Genomic DNA, 13,132 nt, shown 5'->3' with positions numbered 1-13,132 from the left:
GTGAATAACAGGAACCCTTCCAACTTGTCATACCGAAAATAAAGAAAAGTGCTGAAGCTGTTTCACTTCACAGCCTTTTAGTTTTTTGAAAAAGTATTACAAATGTTAATGTGCATTTAAATTGACTTGTTCTAAATTCTGCCATTGTTATTCATGAAAATAAATGTCACCAAATGTATGTTCAGAAAAATCTAAACTGCTTTACTAAATATTTAATTTGATGAGGCCAATGTTCAATCAACTAGCTGATAAAGTGTATTGAAGTAATAATGTATCAGATGAATGCTTGGTGTGTCTGTCATTTGACTGCCCTAAAATATTTCTAGTGATCATATCTCTCATGAGCTGGTCTCTGTCATAACAATGCTTGTTCCTAACGTTGACTTTCAGTGGGACTTAAGCACAACTAACCCCCTGCCTGTCCCAACAACAGCTTGTAATTGCATTTTAATAGTCAATTAAAGTTGGCCCATCAATCAATTTCTGCTGTGGACATGGAGTTTTGATTTAATTTCTCCAAAAAACAAACAGATTTTATAATGTCAGATCCAATTAACCCAAGCTGCTTTATTAAAATGAAAAGGGATTGCAGTCGCACATTTGCTTCACTCAAAGATTTATATAGAAGTAAAATCATCTCTTTAGCCATCAGAATACATGAGGAATGATCAGAGATATGAGTTTTGTTTCAGTTTAGTGCTGTTTTCTAAAATCTGATCTAGAATAAGCCAATAAACTGAGCTGGAGAGAGGAATTCTATTGAGCTTGCTTTTTTTTCACATCCCACAATCACTTCCTCCTGGGGAACAGGCACAGATTGGACTCCATTGATAACTTATCAAGATAAAAAGCTTAAATGTCAGTTCCCTTTTATCTTCTGGCTTTCTTTGATATCAGACACTTTCCTAATGCAATATGTGTGTCAGGCTTTCTCATCGTGTACAATAGTGACACTGAGCAGCTGTAAAAATGCCAAAACATATTAGAAATATGCAGCATTAGTACCGCTTTTCTTTTTAACAATCACAGGCAAGAGAGAGGAGATGGTCTGTTTTGAAATATGCTATCATGTGAATGGGTGGGAGACTAAACGGTGATTAAGTGGTGTTTGTTGCAAGTTATTGTCGGGGTTAATTTGTATGGCACCTCATGTGTCTGTGATAGTCATCTCGGTTACTAATGAGTCTCTCTGTTAGGTGTCTGCTCTGATACCTGCTGTTGTTCTCTGATGAGAGGCAAACTGTAGAACCACCTTAATCTGAAGGCGGAATAATTGCTATTTTTGTGCTTAGCATTATTCAAATGCTATGTGACTCTATGAGTGAGTCAGAACGAGAGACAATGCTGTACTGTCTGAACCAGAGCCACAGATGGGCACTGTAAAGCCACAAGATGGGAAGTGACAGAATGCCGTACTATATTTGCTTGCATCCACACGCTTTTAATTGTTTGCTCACTCATGTTTGTGTGTGTGTGTGTGTGTGTGTGTGCATGCGCGCATGTGTGTGTCTGCAGACGGAGGATGGAGAAGAGGAGAACCCGCTGGAGAGCGCAACGTCTTTGGAGCTGGAGTTTGTCGACGATCCCAATTTTAAAAACAAGGTCAACTACTCCTCCAGTGCGGTCCAGATTCCTACCGACATATACAAAGGCTGTAAGTACACAAGAATACTTTGTCTTTATTATTGATCTGATAGAAGAGTGGCAATTTATACGCTTTATATGTTAACATATGTACTTATTTAGCTTATTTTCATAAGTATTACACAAAAAACAATAACCACATAACAAGCCCACGTTTCTGGAGAATATAAAGAGGACTCAACCACAATCTTTTGCAAGTGTTTTTGCCAACTTATATTTTAAAACACACCGGAGAAAAACCCATGAACTCCACTGGTTAGTATAAACCACAGGCAAACTGGTTTTATCTGATGGTAAGGTGGAAGTAGCAGTACTAGTACAATTGATTGAATAAATGTTTCTGTACACTCCAAGTCCAGGTGAGTCGTGACATGTTTTACAAGAAGATAAAATTGAGGGATTTTTAAATAAAAATACAAAATTTTTTATTTGATATATATATGTATATATATATATATATATACCAAGAGATGACACAAGATGATTTCTCGGGAAATATTATTTTTTACTTCAAGTATTTTTTGTTTCGTGTAGGCATGTTTTGTGTGCTGAATAATCTCATGTGTACTAAAACAAAAATGTGCCCTGTGAGAAAATGGTTATAAAATAATAAATATCATATATGGAGGTTTACCTATATAATAAATGTACCAAGATGTCTCCTCCTGGTTTTTAATACTTACCGCTGGGCTGTGGATAGATGACAGTCTTGACTTGACCTTTCACCTTTCTCTCAGTATGTTAGCTGGATCTCTCCATCCTTTTACATCAGTCATCACTTTAACACACCAACATGATTTTAGATGACAGACAATCTCTCACACCAGATCTGCACTGTCTTTCTTTTTCTGCGTGGGCATGGTTTCCCCCCCCTCGTGGACCCTGCCCTTCCTGCTTGGCACCGTGCTTCCCTGCGGACATAACACCCTCCTTAGTCTGTAGCTGCCAAATGGACAAAGGGGAACACATGTACCTTCTGGGACTCTGATTTCGCTTGGCATGTTCCCTCTGTTATCTACCTCTAACCTTTTGGACACCGTCTGACTGCCTCTTCAAAGACTCAAAAAACCAGAGCATGTGCTGACACATTTTCACAGTGGCAATTTTTTTCTTTCTGTTATTATCTAGCTCTTCGCCCTCTTTGTTCAACAGGCACTGTATGGCACCTGTCTGTGACAATTCCCTCCAGCTGGGTCTCCAGACAAATCTTGTCAGAATTAGACACTCGCAGTTCAGGAGGAGATGTCAAAGGCTGCAGCTAACTCACAATAGAGCAATCAGGCCTGCATATTGTTCCCCATGCCATTTTGTGCCAGCTCTGGTTCCCCTGTCTGAAGCTATGAGTCAGAGAATAAAGGCCTCTTGATTGAGCCGGGTGGAGACTAGAAGAGAAGAGTGGTACAGTGCATGAAATTAGCTTTTTCACTTCTCTTCTGTGGAAAATGTTTACTATTGATGTTGTTCAGTTACCTCCCATTGTGTGGTCTGGTGTGCTGAGATTGCCAACTGCAGATTTTGTGCCAACTCCATTGTGCACGTGTTTTAGTCGTTGTCGATAAAGTGCTTTTAGAAACATGTTGCTGCCTAAGTGTACAGTCATTTTTAAAGACCAAATGTCCTAGGCACAAATGCAGATATTAGAAACAAACATGTAGAGACTTTAATGTTTAATTCAGGGCAGACAAAGTTAAAGGGGGGCTGATTTTACACATCAAAGTCTGTTTATAGGTCTTGAGGGGAACTACTGCATATACTGCTTTTTGTTGTTCCAGAGGGAACTGCAGGAAGTCTGGTAAATGCATCATTAGGCACTGAGGGCTTTAAGTTTGATATTTAAAAAATCTGGAGGTGCAGAGTTAGAAAGAAGTGAGCTGACCAGACCTCTGTACTGCTCCTAAACCTAAGGGCTACTAACGTAGCACACATGAATCTCTGACCTAATTATCAGGTTGCATTATGGGTAATGTGGACTTTAAGTTTTGACAAGGAAGAAGAATGTGTGTATAAAATAAAAAAGGTTCTTCTGCATCTATTTGATCTTTTTTTAACCTTTTCATCATTTGAGTTTGACTTTGGCTAAATCGGTAGAGTACTCTTTTATCTAACTTAGTTTACAGGAATTTACATGAAGTTAATTTTTATGTGAGCTGCGTTTGCTTTAGCGAGATGGTAAATGTGGATTATTATATGATGTCATGTTCTGCTCTGGTCCGACCAGTGGGAGCCGGCAGGGTGCCTCTGAGAGGATGTCTGAGGAAACCAATGTGTGCGGATTGTTGTCCTCTGGGTCCGGAGAGATCTGGATCTACAGTATATCTGTGGGTTTAGGATTAGCAGAAGAAAAGCAGTGTGAGTGGGTAGATTCAGTGCTCAGTGCCCAGGGGGAGGCCAGAGGAAAGGCAGGGAAAATAAAAGTGTAGGAAGAATGGAGCACGGCCCAAAGTACTGCATAATGTTCAACAGTTGTTGTTATATTCTCAAGAGTTGTTTATTAGCACTTGCTTGCTTGTTTTGATTTGTAGTCATTGTTAATGCACTGAATAAATTGACTGTTTTTCCAGAAAATGGCAGCACAAATTGACAGTCACAGAGAAATGGGTGTCCTTGGGGATGGACTGAGAGAACGGCACAGATAGACGGAAAGATAGAAAGAACAGGGGCAAGAGGAGAGACACTTTAATAATAGAAACCATTTAAAGAAAAAAATATATATATTTTTTCATTTTTTTTTATTGTGATCCTTTCAGCAGCTAAATGAGGCGGTGCATGCGTCCTGGTTTGATTTGTCTGCTAGGCCCCATGTCCGTTTATTGAGATTGAGAGTGTTCCCTGAGCGCAGTAATGAACCATTTTATGATTCATTATCCCTCTGCTGATTCCTGCTGCCAAGCCTGCAAACTTTCTAATTAGCTTAGGTCAAACATTCATACAGTTTTCCTCTAATTATCATTGCTTATTACAGAATGGCCGTCGCAACACAGCCACAGAGGAATAAATTGATGTGGGTGGTGTCGTCTATGGAGAAATAGAAATATTCTATCGGGGAATGTTACAGAAATGGTGAGGAAGAGGCAGGGATTTGCTGAATAATTGCAGAGGAAGGGCTCCGAGAAAATACAATCTGTAAAATAATCACTGAAAAATAAAGATGAAAACAGTGAGGGAATATACCAAATTATTCTTTAGCAACCATTTTGTAGATTCAGTGGATTCTCCCTGGTAATTGGACCCAGTTCATACAGTAGAGGATACTAATCCAGATTGGGTCATCCCACAGTCGCATATCCATTATAACATGTTGAAAAGATGGAAGGTTGTATATCAGTTTTTTATTTTTAAAGGAGCAATTTTGTGTGTATAGTGTTCACATGGTGTGTGGCTACATTAGTGTTTGTGTGAGAATAACAAGCCACTGTACCCAGCAGGGAATAAAGAAAACCACCAGTGAATGTGGGAAGCCCTTTCATTGAATTTGAAGTTTAAATCCGCTGCATGCGGCGCCTTTTCTGGCGGCCTAACGTCATGTTGTCAGTTTGCTATTGTTGTCAGGCACAGTGAGAAACTTGGTTATCAGAAGTGAATGGCGAGGACTGGCCAACTGTGTGCAGATGAAAGAGCAGAGCTTAAATGTTTTGCATGGAGTGATTAACCCAACCCAAACCCACCCAGCCTCCACACACACACACACACACACACACACACACACACACACACACACACACACACACACACACACACACACACACACAGACACAGGACAGCCATGATTACCATCCTTTCCTTGTACTTAACTGTCCCATTGCTCCTTTCTTAGTTTTAGGTCCATACTGGTGGGTTCACATGTTAAGGTTACTGATGACAAAACCATGTCTATATTTCTAAAATATACCATCATTTCTTTAGCTTATGATTTTCTATCATTTATGCAGCTTTTGTTTTCCATTACTCTGTCTTGTTGGAGAATTCATGGATGCTACACGACTTCCAAGACATTTAACCTGCAATAACAAAAACTTATAACAAATTATTTTGCCATTTGGAGCGGCAGAAAAGATTTGTTAGCACAACACTCACATATGATCACCTTTTCAGCTCGTATGGCGAAATGGTTAGCAAACAGTTGCTAATCTACACATCCAGGATATACACTAAATATTAGCATTCCTTTTGGAGTTGTGTTTTTGATGTTCTAATAGATTTAAGTCCACTTTTAAGTCTCCTTGTAGTTTTTGCTTTCCACAAACTCCTGAGGGAGATTTATGTCTCTTTACCTGCTAAATGCTGCACTATGTTCTCCGGGTAGTTGCTAACTTAATCTGTCTGCCATTTGCAGACTAAAATGCTGTGCTTTGGAGAGTGGTCAGCAGTAATATGTAATCTCGGCAATAGGCCAAAACATTCAACTATTTATGAGATTTTGATTAAGAAGAAAAATCCAGAATCAGAACCTTAACCAACAGAAAGCTCGTACTCCATGCCCTTTGAATGTTAGCCTCCATTTTGCTACTGCACTCTCTGGTCTGTGGTTGGATCCCCTCTGGGAAACTCATAGCAGAAAATCATCCAATTCACCCTTGTAAAGAGCAAATTGCATGGGGTATATGTAATGTGCAGTGGAAAATTGAGTGCAACAGATAGAGAGTCAACGCAATCTCGTGTACAATTTGAAAAGAAGAGAAAGATTTGCATCTGCAGGGATTCATGCGAGAGAAACTCCCTCTGATGTTTCTCATTTTGTATAAAATGAATCTGAAGAGAAGTCAGCTCACCTGCTACTGAGGGAACAAAGGTGACTTTGGAAAGAAAGACTCAGGGCTGTTCACAAAAGGAAGGGGAAGTGAGAATGAGAGTTATTCTTTGTAACTCAGAACAGAATTATAAGCGGTGGCTCCAATTAATGAATGTTCCCACTTTACTTTGTGCTATTGCCATAGATTTCTGTAATATCACGCTACATTTGTCATCTTAAAGGCATAAGCTGTGAGTCTTGAGATTTGTTTCAGCTGAATGTAAAATGTCATCTTTGTGTGAGCGTGTGTGTGTGTGCATGCAGCCGGTATTGGTTTCACACGCCCCAGGTTCCTTCCAGTGGAGGAAGCTTCCCTGTCAACCGACTCACGCCATGCTGATCAACTCAGCCCGTCTCAACATCAAACTAGATTTAAATGTGTGGAAAAAAAGCAAAAGTGATTTGTGAAAGAAGAAAAAAAGAAAAAGAGTAAAAGTGTAAAAGGGAAAAGAAAGCGCTAGAGAGAAAGGGGGATAAGGGAAATAGGATTTAAAGTTAAACTAAAAGAGAAGAAAGAGAGTCTAAACACTGTGGGCTGTATTTCTGTCATTCTTGACTTTACCGACTGCATCTCTCTCTCTGCCCCTCTCCATCCACCCCTATAGTGTGTGCCCAGTGAAGAGGCACTATCATTTACCAGCACACTAATTAGAACAGTCAGCACAGCACAACTCCACTTCACTCACCACCAGGCTCACAAATTACATTTCATGTGTTTGTTATTTACTGCTCTTCTTTAATTAGAAAGAATATTTGGATTACCATTTAGCAAAAGGGAGCTCCTCTGACAAATACACTCGTACTAAATGCTATATTTCTGAGTGAAACTGCTTCAATCCTTCACATGAATTTTAATTATAATTAGTTAGTGCTGCTGATGCAGTTGCAAAGAAATTCTTAAAGAACCATTTTGTAAAGCACACTGCAGAGAATACAAATTAGGTTATACAGTTATCTTTTGGACGTTATTTTTTTCATCTAAGGCTGCAAAAAGACACATTTTTCTTTGGGAAGGCTTAGACTTTGTTTTAGCTTGTCTTTGTGGATGTGTGAGCTGCTGCCAGTTCCTGTTGCTCCCGTTTCCTCTGCAGGATGAAAGGTTTAATGTTCAGGCTCTTTAACACTCAGCCAGGCCACAAAGGAGCCCTGAAAGAAGAGAAAAGAAGGAGACACAGGGAGGAAACAAGAGAGAGGGGAGATGGAGAAAGAATTACAGAGAGACACAGAAGGAGTTGCGGATTCATAGATGCTGGTCTGTAAAGACTTGAAATTGTGCAGAAAGATGTGGGTTTATCACCCAAATCACAACCAAACATTTTCCTAATTTTCCTAATTTTCTTTTAGTGTTATTTAAAAAACAGATCACAGGGAGTTATTTAAGTTATCCATTGGGACCACATTGCTGAAAATACAGTACCTCTTACTGTTGAATTTGGAAATGTCACTTTTCAGTGCTGCGAGCACCAACACAATTCTATTCATTATCATTGTTGTCTCAAAATATGGAAAAGTTTAAACAAAACCGTGCAACAATCTGCATGTAGCATTTGTAGTTAGAGTAATGACCAATGATTTCCTGATATAATCCGAACCTCTTTACTGCCAAAAATCTTATGGGATGCTGTCAATTGTCAGTGATTTATAAGCTGTGCTTCTCTTATTTTTATGCATTACCTGAACATACTGTGTATGAAAAATAACCTTTTCTTTAAGAAATGACTTCGGGAAAACATACTGCCTGGGTGTTAACTCACTCACATTCCAAACAAGCTGTGTTCGTCTCGGTGTTGCGCTACCTGTCTGTTTGAATAATGTCACCTATATGTTAAAATAAGTAGAATTAAACTGTTCTATCTGTACTGGACTATCACTCTGTTTAAAGGTGGAATATGTAAACGCTTCATGGCGATGACAGGGATAATGGTTATGACTCTTCCACAGACTTAGCTAATAGCCTCTGCTCCATTACCATTATGGATGTCAGACCACTTGTGTACCGCTCTGATATATTACAGGCCGCTGTGGCTTTTTTTTTGCTTTGTGTAAACTAAATGCATGCACCTATTTCTATGATGTTGGATTAATACAGGGCATAAGGCACAGATCGGTTTGGATGTTGGATAGCTCTTTATCTCGGGTATATCAGTGTGAATAATGTGTATGTGAGGAGTTGGGGGGGGGGTCATAGGATAGGGGTGGTGTTTGGGGGTGGTTGAGAAATGATCTCACGCAGAGATGCTCCATAAATCCCTCTCATAATTGTTTCCCTACTTGGTGTGCAGTCTTGCTCCATAAAGGGGCAAAGCCAAGGGTGCTCTAAATGTCAGGGGAGCGGCGCGCTGATGAATTACCTTTTAAAGATATCAGAGAGAGAAGGGCGCGTTTCACGTGAAAGATGAGCCCAACACAGCGCTCGGAGGCCCTGTCCACCAGTGTGAGCACATTTCCTCCCAGGGGAAATTTGTCTTTTTATCAACTGTCCAGAGAAGTCACAGAATATTCTAAATGAATAAATCAAAGAGAATTAGTTTGCTCTCTTCTCTTATCTCTGATGTGCCCGTTTTTTCTGTGGAGATCACCTGCAGACGTTTGTGTATGTGTGTGTGTGTGTGTGTGTATTTGCAGGACTGGCCTAACAGTAGAGGCGGCCCACATCTACATGTGCCTTGTTTATTTTCATATGGCAACATAAGCACACATACACGTTGGTCTGTCTTATTAACCCTTGCTTGAAAGTGGATATATATCATGAACACACTTATAGTCTGAAAACGCACTGCAGCTTGTGTGCGTGCGTGCTACGTGCGTGCTACGTGCATGCATGCATGCACAGCCCTGGGCAGCAATGCAGCTGATAATCCTTGCATAGCCACAGTTCAGTTGATGCCTTGATGTTAGTCAAGGTAGCTGAGGTGGTGCTAGTTTGAAACAGAGGTCGCAGGGTGTCTGTTTGCCCTTGGCCTGTCTGGGACAGCTATCATTACAGACCCAGTGCCTCTCCAGATAAGAGCTCCCAGGACTTCACAGCACACCGATTGCCGCCGCAGCAACCTGCTGTGATAGCTCATGCCTAAAGAAACTTTTTACACATTAATCAGATGGCGCTTTGACCACAGAGTATCGGTCAGATGAAATTGAAATGCATGGTGTGGTTCCCTGATTATCTCCACAGAAAACATCAGTAAAATATTGCCACTGGTCTTGGGAGCGACTGCGGCAAGTTTGAAAATTCATAGTCAGATAGCAGAGATACTGACAGTCTCAATACTTTCTCCCTCTAGTTCACTCTTTTAGTTCTTCAGACCATCTGGACGGTTGGCAGTTGTAAACTCTGTGTTTTGACAGATAGAACAGACAGCTAATCACTTTCTAATTCTGGAAGCAGGAAATAAAGCTCGAAATGTCACCGGTACACATTCTTCAGGAAATCGTCCTCAAATAACCACATGACAAAAATCCAAAAAATCAATTAAAGTAATATTTTTCAATGATGGTGAAGCTTCAGTTGTCCCAACTCCAACAGCAGTGATTAACAACTCTTCACCTGCTAGTTGTTCACCTACAAAGCCAAGGACAAATGTGTTTTGTCATTTGAAACATAATATGAAAACACTTAAAAAAAATCAATTATTTGACCTCTTAAGTCTTTGATTCTGCCATTTTCAATTTAGTGGTTTTTCTCTCTCTCTCTTTCCCTCATGAGCGAGAAATTGCCTTTTCGGGCTGTGAAAGCAGCCACTCATTCGTGTTAATTTCTGTGTTGCTTTCCATCAATCGTCCTCCCCCTCTCCCTGGGATTTTATGTTTATCCCCATCTGTAGGGCTGCCTCTATCCTCCTCCATTCTTCCTTTGTGTATATGTCTATGAATTTTGAGAAAAACATGTTGAGGAGCTCCCCTTGGTGATGGCAGCAATTTTGCTTTCATATATTCCTATCCTCCAGATATCCTCCAGATACTGCTGTAGTGTGCTGTGTGTGTGTGTGTGTGTGTGTGTGTGTGTGTGTGTGTGTGTGTGTGTGTGTGTGTGTGTGTGTGTGTGTGTGATTGTAATTTTTTGTGTGCATTTGTTTTACAGAAGAGTAATGAAACTCTGCTTTATTTTACCTGCATTTTTAGGGGAGAGTTTGACAAAACGAAGGTGAACATTCAGCTGAAAATATTTAAAAAAATATGTTGTCATGTGATTGTGATTATTCAAGGGCTTTTTCAGCTTACAGTAAAGGAGGTAATCAGTGAATGGGGGAAGGTCCTGGCGTATTTCATACCTCTAAACTGACAGCTCGTCAAACAGTGAGCAGTAATTGAAAAGCATGTGAAAAGTGGATAATGATCGTTTATTTGTGTAAAATTCAATCCAGGGGTTGAGGAAAGCTGGACTTGCCGGTTCAGAGGCTTGTCTAGTTTTGGTTGGCTGAGTAATTAAATGAGAGCAGCTAGTTCTCCTCAGCTCAGTGCCTCGTGTTGTTTCCTCTTTAATCAGGTGGCTATTAAACCTCTGATTGCACTTCCAATTTTCTGACTTCAGCTTAGCTATTAAACACAGACTGAAAGCATGTATGGTTTGTGGGTGTGACTGTGTGTGGGTGTGTGAGAAGAAAAAAAAGGACTGTGCAATTACAATATAAGAAATAAGAGTCTGAGGTAGAGAGGAAACAAGACACACCACAACCTGCAGCGTGTTATTCCACTTCTTGTTGACTAGATGATTAATACTTCTCTCCACAACCATAAATCAATTTCACAGAGTACCACTGACCTGTGAGATATATCTGTGACCTCACGCTTTAACTCAAAACACACATGTTGATGCATTGAAGCGCGTATACACAAGGTTTTTTTCTCTCTCTCTCTTTTATCACCACGTAACCCTCAAATCCTCTTAACTTAAACACACATTCATGGACATTTGCAGAAATAGTTTGTATTTCTTTGCTATCAAGAATTCTGAAGCGGCCTCCGTCTCCACATGCTGCTAGTGACATATGACCTCCTCCAAGGTCATCTGAGATTCCTCCTCCTGCAGTCCTCAGAGATCACCCAGATTAGACTGATGCCAGGCCACCGCTGGCCGAGCTGCCTGCATACATCCATTCGTATGTACTCAGCTTACTGCTGCTGGCACGGACAAGGTTGTTCAGCAAGGAGAGTTGACCTTTGGGTTACTAACAGAGAGAACCTGGTGTTTTTGCACTTTATTTAGAGCTCATTGTTGGAGTTTTTTTATTTAAAAATCTGAGAATGTATCTGTGTTTATTATGAGTATTAAAAAACAGGTGCAAAAAGAAAGAAATAATGCAAAACTGTGTTTCAATACGATTCTGAAAACAATTTTTAGACCACTTTAGACACTCTTTGATTTTTTAATGCTTTCTTTGAGGGACTATGGCAGATAATCAGCACCTAATTTACATTTTCTCTCATTTTTCTCTTTCTCGGTCCTCTTACAATGAGCACAACTCATATTCTGAGTTGTGCTCATTGCAAGAAGACCTTGATTTTTTTTTCTGAAAACTGGGGTTTATAGTGTAGCAGGAGTCACAAAAGAAGCTTCTGGATGCAGGGGGACATTAATATCTGAGTGAAAGAATGTTTAAACTTTATCGTCTCATTTTGAAAAACTGACCTTTTTTTCTGTGCATACTAATCAACCAGAAAACAATGGGTCGTATTATTTTCCAATTCACTCTTGAGTGAGTAATTTTGATTGTGTGTGTTTATCCTTGTGTATTGCTACAGCCCCCGTCATACTAAACGAGTTAAACTGGACCCAGGCGCTGGAGAGGGTCTTCATTGAGAACCGTAAGGAGGACAGCTCTCTGCGCTGGCAGGTGTTTGGCAGCGCCACAGGAGTGACACGATATTACCCAGGTAGGCCACAGGGTACGGAGTCAACTGTCTGCCTTATAGCTCACACCAAGATAAGATCTAAATTGACCCTAGGGCTCCACGGCTGCAGAACATTGGCAATCTCTTATCAGATGGCTATACTGGTAACTCGATAGACAGAATGAAATTATGATTACTCTGATATAATCTGATGTGAAATATCCTACAGTGCCTTGTATGGCTTATAACTTATTTTTTTACCCTCTCCAGCCACTCCATGGAGGGCTCCCAACAAGATTGACCTGTACGACGTCCGCAGAAGACCTTGGTAAGTGCCATCTTTATCAGTAAGAGGATCACGATCAGTGTGGTTTTATTTATTTTCTTCCACGATTGATGTCTGTTGAAATTTTAAGGAAGAACGCCAAAAAATCCATTATCCTCTTCATTTCGAACATTGAAGGTTTCAGAGGTATTTTATGTCCAAAATGGGCACATTTGGACTGGGGCATTATTTCTTATTGAAAGAATGACACTGGTACATGGGTCCTGTACTTAATCAACAAAAAAATGTCATTGCAACGTCTGTGCTGTCAGCAGCAGCGCTGTCATGCTGTCTTAAAATTCTGACACACTGATTTGATCTGATGTGAGAACCCACGCGTTTTAAATGTATGAGTTATAATTGAGGTGTCCCCACACTTTGCCACTGCATGTGCTTTTTGTTATATTTAAGATAATTTGATTTTTTCTTCATAATCATTTTAATTCTTTGCTCAGTGCTGGAATGAAAAATAGTAACCTACTGGCATACAACTATTTTAGATTTTTCCATGTAATTACTTCTCTGCACTGAACTGAAATACTCTC

At 40.1% G+C, this 13,132-nt stretch overlaps 1 protein-coding gene across 1 annotated transcript in view; it reads left to right on the top strand.

The window, feature by feature from the left end:
• cacna2d2a (calcium channel, voltage-dependent, alpha 2/delta subunit 2a) overlaps positions 1-13,132 on the top strand; it is a 134,553-nt gene that overhangs the window by 84,935 nt on the left and 36,486 nt on the right. The window contains exons 5-7 of the mRNA XM_054616969.1: positions 1,516-1,654; positions 12,173-12,304; positions 12,533-12,590. Coding sequence (XP_054472944.1) covers positions 1,516-1,654; positions 12,173-12,304; positions 12,533-12,590 — 329 coding nt within the window. The remainder of the gene's footprint in view (positions 1-1,515; positions 1,655-12,172; positions 12,305-12,532; positions 12,591-13,132) is intronic.

Source organism: Anoplopoma fimbria, chromosome 17, assembly GCF_027596085.1.
Source record: "Anoplopoma fimbria isolate UVic2021 breed Golden Eagle Sablefish chromosome 17, Afim_UVic_2022, whole genome shotgun sequence".
Lineage (NCBI taxonomy): Eukaryota > Metazoa > Chordata > Actinopteri > Perciformes > Anoplopomatidae > Anoplopoma > Anoplopoma fimbria.
The sequence above is the reverse complement of the archived record's forward strand: the minus strand, read 5'-3'. Positions and strand labels throughout refer to the sequence as shown.